At 42.8% G+C, this 8277-nt stretch overlaps 1 protein-coding gene across 2 annotated transcripts in view; it reads right to left on the reverse strand.

Annotated features, from left to right (window-relative positions):
• LOC133955775 (receptor-type tyrosine-protein phosphatase beta-like) overlaps positions 1-7861 on the reverse strand; it is a 47229-nt gene extending 39368 nt beyond the window's left edge. Inside the window, exons 1-4 of one of the 2 annotated variants that reach the window (XM_062390793.1) lie at positions 7793-7861; positions 3280-3693; positions 786-3028; positions 122-371 (exon numbers count right to left, since the gene is read on the reverse strand). In XM_062390793.1, the coding sequence (XP_062246777.1) occupies positions 122-371; positions 786-3028; positions 3280-3693; positions 7793-7838 (2953 nt within the window). In that variant the 5' untranslated portion in view covers positions 7839-7861. Of the gene's footprint in view, positions 1-121; positions 372-785; positions 3029-3279; positions 3769-7792 lie in introns of those variants that run through there. The other variant, XM_062390794.1, reaches the window with a different exon arrangement.
• Between the last annotated feature and the right edge of the window lie 416 nt (positions 7862-8277).

Below are 8277 nucleotides of genomic sequence, written 5' to 3' on the forward strand. Positions count from 1 at the left end.
AAGAAGAAGAAGAAGAAGAAGAAGAAGAAGAAGAAGAAGAAGAAGAAGAAGAAGGAGAAGAAGAAGAAGATGAAGAGAAGAAGAGAAGAAGAGAAGAAGAAGAAGACGGGTGAGTTCTTACCTGTACGTACGGACTTGTTGCTCTTCTCGCCGTCCTTCCTTGAAATCACCGTTAACTCATACAAAGTTCCAGGTTCCAGATCTTCCAACCGACAAAGGAAGTCGTTTTCTCCAAAGGCGTCACAGTCACTGGACTCCTCCCCGTTAACCACGCTAAAGTTACAGGACACACCCCCAGTGGTCAGTCCCAGCTCCGCCCAGTGAGAACCAGAGCCGACCTCACTCACGATCACTGAGCAGCGGGAAACCGTCTGAAACAGGAAGTGATGAAAGCTCAGGTGAATGTGACGTCACATTTGATTAAGATCATTGTTAATGTCTCTAACTTCAGATCACGTTTTCTGCTCTGATTACTGGCTTATCCCCTGGAACAGTAGCCAGGCACTTTAACTATGAAAGGCAGGTACTTTTACTGTGAAAGGCAGGTACTTTTACTATGAAAGGCAGGTACTTTTACTTTGAAAGGCAGGTACTTTTACTGTGAAAGGCAGGTACTTTAACTATGAAAGGCTGGTAGTTTTACTTTGAAAGGCAGGTACTTTTACTATGAAAGGCAGCTACACTAACTATGAAAGGCAGGTACTTTTACTGTGAAAGGCAGGTAGTTTTACTTTGAAAGGCAGGTACTTTTACTGTGAAAGGCAGACACCCAGGTGGAGACTTACAGGTGGAGCTGAGCTGAGCTCTGTCGTGATTGGACGAGTGGTCATTATTGCAGTGGCTCTAGTGATGGTGGGGGGTTTGGTGTGGATGGTTTCCATGGAGACAGACGTGGTGACATGCATGGTTTGGATGGTCGTCATCATGGTTTCCGTGGTGACGGATGTGGCGGTGGCGATGCGGGTGTTTGTCGGACTTGTGGGCGGGACCATTGGGTCTGAGGTTGTGATACTCGCAGACGTTGGAGAAGTGGGCAGAGCCGACATGTCTGTAGGGGTGGAGCTCGCCGAGCTTTCTGTCTCTAGCATGAACGTAACTCCAGGTGCATTCTGGGAGAAGGTTGGCATGGCTGGAGAATGCATCTCCATGGTGGAAGTGGAAGCTTGTTGTCTTGATGGAGCTTCAGTCGTGTCGTCATAGTTGAAGGTGAGACCTGTGAAGGACGTGCTTGCGTCAGTCCCTCGATCGGGGACGTTTGTCCACGAAGGACTCTGTGACGTGCCCGTGGTCGTCTCCGTGGTGACCTCCGTCCGACCGTTAGAAGACGACATCGCTGCGACTGACGTCGAAACCTCAGAAGTTAAACCTGTAACCGACCTCCGGGTCTGTGACACCTCCGGGACCACATCCGTCCAAGCTCTGCTGGTTACTGAGTCCGACACGTGTGAGTCTGTGGCATGTGATTCTGTGGCATGTGAGTCTGTGACTTGTGAGTCTGTGACTTGTGAGTCTGTGGAATGTGAGTCTGTGACTTGTGAGTCTGTGACATTTGAGTCTATGACTTGTGAGTTAGTGACTTGTGAGTCTGTGACATGTGAGTCTGTGGCATGTGAGTCTGTGACTTGTGAGTCTGTGACTTGTGAGTCTGTGGAATGTGAGTCTGTGACTTGTGAGTTAGTGACTTGTGAGTCTGGGACATTTGAGTCCGTGGAATGTGAGTCTGTGACTAGTGAGTTAGTGACTTGTGGGTCTGTGACTTGGCAGTCCGTGGCATGTGAGTCTGTGACATGTGTGTCTGTGACTAGTGAGTTAGTGACTTGTGGGTCTGTGACTTGTGAGTCCGTGGCATGTGAGTCTGTGACATGTGTGTCTGTGACTTGTGAGTCTGTGACTTGTGAGTTAGTGACTTGTGAGTCTATGACATTTGAGTCCGTGGAATGTGAGTCTGTGACTAGTGAGTTAGTGACTTGTGAGTATGTGACATGTGTGTCTGTGACTTGTGAGTCTGTTGCATGTGAGGCTGTGACATGTAAGTCTGTGACATGTGAGTTTGTGACATGTGAGGCCGTGGCATGTGAGTCTGTGACATGTGAGTTTGTGACATGTGAGGCCGTGGCATGTGAGTCTGTGACATGTGAGTTTGTGACATGTGAGGCCGTGGCATGTGAGGCCGTGACATCTGAGTCTGTGACATGTGAGTCCATGACATGTGAGTCCATGACATGTGAGTCCATGACATGTGAATCTGTGACATTCAAGTCTGTGACATGTGAGTCCATGACATGTGAGGCTGTGACATGTGAGTCTGTGACATGTGAGTCTGTGACTGCTGGGGCAGTGACATATGAGTCAATGACATTCGAGTCTGTGACATGTGAGTCTGTGACATGTGAGTCTGTGACATGTGAGTCTGTGACATGTGAGTCCATGACATTCGAGTCTGTGACATGTGAGTCTGTGACATGTGAGTCTGTGACATGTGAGTCCATGACATTCGAGTCTGTGACATGTGAGTCTGTGACATGTGAGTCTGTGACATGTGAGTCCATGACATTCGAGTCTGTGACATGTGAGTCTGTGACATGTGAGTCAATGACATTCGAGTCTGTGACATGTGAGTCTGTGACATGTGAGTCTGTGACATGTGAGTCTGTGACATGTGAGTCCATGACATGTGAGTCCATGACATGTATGACGTTTGAGGCTGTGACAGGTGGAGCAGTGACATATGAGTCCATGGCATGTATGACGTTTGAGTCTGTGACATGTGAGTCTGTGACATGTGAGTCCATGGCATGTATGATGTTTGAGTCTGTGACATGTGAGTCTGTGACATGTGAGTCTGTGACATGTGAGTCAATGACATGTGAGTCTGTGACATGTGAGTCTGTGACATGTGAGTCTGTGACATGTGAGTCAGTGATGTTTCGGGCGGTCACACATCTTCTGACTATGTGGTTGTGTGTTGATTCTGTGGTCGCAGGACGTTGTTGCAGTTCACGTGTGGACGAATAGAAGTGGGCGGAGTCTGAAAAAAGAAAATATTTAAAAACACTGTGGAAATATTAAGTAACTTAAAATGGGTTAGGGGAGTACATTTACTTAGTTGAGAGGTTAGTTTAATGCCGTGTAATCACAGTATACTGCTGGGCATGACTGTGTACTGTGACCTCACAGCTGGGCGTGTCCATGTACTGTGACCTCACAGCTGGGCGTGTCCATGTACTGTGACCTCACAGCTGGGCGTGTATATAGAGTTTAAAAGGCTTGTGCACTCACCTGTGTCGGGACATAACGATGTCAGCAGCTCGTTTCCTTCATAGTCCACATCGAACCTCCTCCACCCGGACCCCCTCCACCCAGACGCCTGCAGGGTTCCTTCAACCACCACGCGTGACCCCATTGTCTTCAGGTACATGTGGTGTGTCTCAGCCAATCCAAGCGCTCCCTCGGTGCAGCTCCACCCCGGCGCTCTGCTGCAGGCGCTGAGTTTGGTGAGGCGGGTGTGGGGGGGCAGCTGAGGGCTCCCATTGGCCCAGAGACACCTGGAGGACTGAGTGTGGACCAGTCTGCCCCCACCTGTCCACGCCCACTGGTAGGCGGGGTTAGTGACATCACACCGTCCCAGAATGATGACCTGACTTTGTGTCGTGAGACAAAACCTCCAGGGGGCGACAGTGATGAGGAAACCAGCTGTGAGGAAATCATCATCTTCATCATTATCTTGATCATCATTCATAGAAAAGATGAATTGATGATAATGATGATGAAGAAGCTGATGATGATGAAAATAAAGATCGAGATGAAGATGATGCAAAAAAAGATGGGGATGAAGGTGATGATCTAGAGCTTCATTCTAACAAAGGAACAGAACAGGAAGCTGTACGGGTTCTAACAGAGAAACAGACAGTGTTGTGAACTAGTTCAAAGTTCAGTTCCTACATTTTAGCTAGACCTCAGATAATATGAACGTGTTCACCGTTCAAATTCATTATTTGTAATTGAGTTGCGTTCAGTTCATCGTTCTCATAAAAACAAACGTGTTCAACACTCGAAACAGAACATGAGGTTGTAAAGGTTCTAACAGAGAAAACGAACACAAGGTTGTAAAGGTTCTAACGGAGAAACAGAACACAAGGTTGTAAAGGTTCTAACAGAACACGAGGTTGTAAAGGGTTCTAACAGAGAAACAGAACACAAGGTTGTAAAGGTTGTAACAGAGAAACAGAACACAAGGTTATAAAGGTTCTAACAGAACACAAGGTTGTAAAGATTCTAACAGAGAAACAGAACATGAGGTTGTAATGGTTCTAACAGAGAAACAGAACACAGGGTTATAAAGATTCTAACAGAACACAAGGTTGTAAAGGTTCTAGCAGAACATGAGGTTGTAAAGGTTGTAACAGAGAAATAGAACACAAAATTATAAAAGTTCTAACAGAACACAAGGTTGTAAAGGTTCTAACAGAGAAACAGAACACAAAGTTATAAAGGTTCTAACAGAACACGAGGTTGTAAAGGGTTCTAACAGAGAAACAGAACACAAGGTTGTAAAGGTTGTAACAGAGAAACAGAACACAAGGTTATAAAGGTTCTAACAGAACACAAGGTTGTAAAGGTTCTAACAGGCGGATGAGTACATGAGGTTGTAATGGTTCTAACAGAGAAACAGAACACAGGGTTATAAAGGTTCTAACAGAACACAGGGTTATAAAGGTTCTAACAGAACAAGAGGTTGTAAAGGTTCTAACAGAGAAACAGAACATGAGGTTGTAAAGGTTCTAACAGAGAAACAGAACACAAGGTTGTAAAGGTTGTAACAGAGAAACAGAACACAAGGTTATAAAGGTTCTAACAGAACACAAGGTTGTAAAGGTTCTAACAGGCGGATGAGTACATGAGGTTGTAATGGTTCTAACAGAGAAACAGAACACAGGGTTATAAAGGTTCTAACAGAACACAGGGTTATAAAGGTTCTAACAGAACAAGAGGTTGTAAAGGTTCTAACAGAGAAACAGAACATGAGGTTGTAAAGGTTCTAGCAGAACACGAGGTTGTAAAGGTTCTAATAGAACATGAGGTTGTAAAGGTTCTAACAGAACACAAGGTTGTAAAGGTTCTAACAGGGAAACAGTACATGAGGTTATAAAGGTTCTAACAGAGAAACAGAACACGAGGTTGTAAAGGTTCTAACAGAGAAACAGAACACAAAGTTATAAAGGTTCTAACAGAGAAACAGAACACAAAGTTATAAAGGTTCTAACAGAACACAAGGTTGTAAAGATTCTAACAGAGAAACAGAACACAAGGTTATAAAGGTTATAACAGAACACAAGATTGTAAAGGTTCGAACAGAGAAACAGAACACAGGGTTATAAAGATTCTAACAGAAAACAAGGTTGTAAAGGTTCTAACAGAACACGAGGTTGTAAAGGTTCTAGCAGAACATGAGGTTGTAAAGGTTCTAACAGAACACGAGGTTGTAAAGGTTCTAGCAGAACATGAGGTTGTAAAGGTTCTAACAGAGAAACAGAACACAAGGTTGTAAAGGTTCTAACAGAGAAACAGAACACAAGTTTATAAAGGTTCTAACAGAACACAAGGTTGTAAAGGTTCTAACAGAGAAACAGAACATGAGGTTGTAATGGTTCTAACAGAGAAACAGAACACAGGGTTATAAAGGTTCTAACAGAACACAAGGTTGTAAAGGTTCTAACAGAGAAACAGTACATGAGGTTGTAATGGTTCTAACAGAGAAACAGAACACAGGGTTATGAAGGTTCTAACAGAACACAGGGTTATAAAGGTTCTAACAGAACACGAGGTTGTAAAGGTTCTAACAGAGAAACAGAACATGAGGTTGTAAAGGTTCTAGCAGAACACAAGGTTGTAAAGGTTCTAATATAACACAAGGTTGTAAAGGTTCTAACAGAGAAACAGTACATGAGGTTGTAAAGGTTCTAACAGAGAAACAGAACATGAGGTTGTAAAGGTTCTAGCAGAACACTAGGTTGTAAAGGATCTAATAGAACACAAGGTTGGAAAGGTTCTAACAGAGAAACAGAACACAAAGTTATAAAGGTTCTAACAGAACACAAGGTTGTAAAGGTTCTAACAGAGAAACAGAACACAAGGTTATAAAGGTTCTAACAGAACACAAGGTTGTAAAGATTCTAACAGAGAAACAGAACATGAGGTTGTAATGGTTCTAACAGAGAAACAGAACACAGGGTTTTAAAGATTCTAACAGAACACAAGGTTGTAAAGGTTCTAACAGAACATGAGGTTGTAAAGGTTCTAGCAGAACATGAGGTTGTAAAGGTTCTAACAGAACATGAGGTTGTAAAGGTTCTAACAGAACACGAGGTTGTAAAGGGTTCTAACAGAGAAACAGAACACAAGGTTGTAAAGGTTGTAACAGAGAAACAGAACACAAGGTTATAAAGGTTCTAACAGAACACAAGGTTGTAAAGATTCTAACAGAGAAACAGAACATGAGGTTGTAATGGTTCTAACAGAGAAACAGAACACAGGGTTATAAAGATTCTAACAGAACACAAGGTTGTAAAGGTTCTAGCAGAACATGAGGTTGTAAAGGTTGTAACAGAGAAACAGAACACAAAATTATAAAAGTTCTAACAGAACACAAGGTTGTAAAGGTTCTAACAGAGAAACAGAACACAAAGTTATAAAGGTTCTAACAGAGAAACAGAACACAAAGTTATAAAGGTTCTAACAGAACACAAGGTTGTAAAGATTCTAACAGAGAAACAGAACACAAGGTTATAAAGGTTTTAACAGAACACAAGATTGTAAAGGTTCTAACAGAGAAACAGAACACAGGGTTATAAAGATTCTAACAGAAAACAAGGTTGTAAAGGTTCTAACAGAACACGAGGTTGTAAAGGTTCTAGCAGAACATGAGGTTGTAAAGGTTCTAACAGAACACGAGGTTGTAAAGGTTCTAGCAGAACATGAGGTTGTAAAGGTTCTAACAGAGAAACAGAACACAAGGTTGTAAAGGTTCTAACAGAGAAACAGAACACAAGGTTATAAAGGTTCTAACAGAACACAAGGTTGTAAAGGTTCTAACAGAGAAACAGAACACGAGGTTGTAATGGTTCTAACAGAGAAACAGAACACAGGGTTATAAAGATTCTAACAGAACACAAGGTTGTAAAGGTTCTAACAGAACATGAGGTTGTAAAGGTTCTAGCAGAACATTAGGTTGTAAAGGTTCTAACAGAACATGAGGTTGTAAAGGTTCTAACAGAACACAAGGTTGTAAAGGTTCTAACAGAGAAACAGAACACAAGGTTATAAAGGTTCTAACAGAACACGAGGTTGTAAAGGTTCTAACAGAGAAACAGAACACGAGGTTGTAAAGGTTCTAACAGAACATGAGGTTGTAAAGGTTCTAACAGAACACGAGGTTGTAAAGGTTCTAACAGAGAAACAGAACACAAGGTTATAAAGGTTCTAACAGAACACAAGGTTGTAAAGATTCTAACAGAGAAACAGAACATGAGGTTGTAATGGTTCTAACAGAGAAACAGAACACAGGGTTATAAAGATTCTAACAGAACACAAGGTTGTAAAGGTTCTAGCAGAACATGAGGTTGTAAAGGTTCTAACAGAGAAACAGAACACAGGGTTGTAAAGGTTCTAACAGAACACAAGGTTGTAAAGGTTATAACAGAGAAACAGAACACGAGGTTGTAAAGGTTCTAACAGAACACAAGATTGTAAAGGTTCTACTCCCTGTTCCTCATCATGTCAGACGTGTACTCACACACTTGGCTGAAGCTCAGGAGCAGAACCAGCTTCAGAACGTCCATGTTTCAGAGTTTTTCACATGAAGTGAAGCGTTGCAGGGAAACTGGTCTGAAACAGGAAACAGTCCAAGAGCTGCTTCCTTCTATTGTTTCACTGTGAAGGAAATACCACGCTCAATCCTTAAAGAGGAGGAGACATTCACAGGCTCATAACATATTGGTAACATGTTGATTAGTCGCACACACACATTATCATTATTGTCACGCTATACAACATCCTAATGGGATATGCAGTTCTGGGTAAAGGCATGAACCTCCTGACCTTCTGCTACTGTGGAGCAATGGTTCCACTCTGACCTCTGACCTCCTGAGACCAGACAACGTAGCAGTGATGAATATGTGTCAGTGGATAGTTGTGGTGAAGGATGATTTATATTTATTGGTGGACCTACGTTCAGACCCTCACCATCCAGGTACAGAGCAGGTCTGACCACCTCTTTGT

Source organism: Platichthys flesus, chromosome 6 (assembly GCF_949316205.1).
Source record: "Platichthys flesus chromosome 6, fPlaFle2.1, whole genome shotgun sequence".
NCBI classification, from domain to species: domain Eukaryota; kingdom Metazoa; phylum Chordata; class Actinopteri; order Pleuronectiformes; family Pleuronectidae; genus Platichthys; species Platichthys flesus.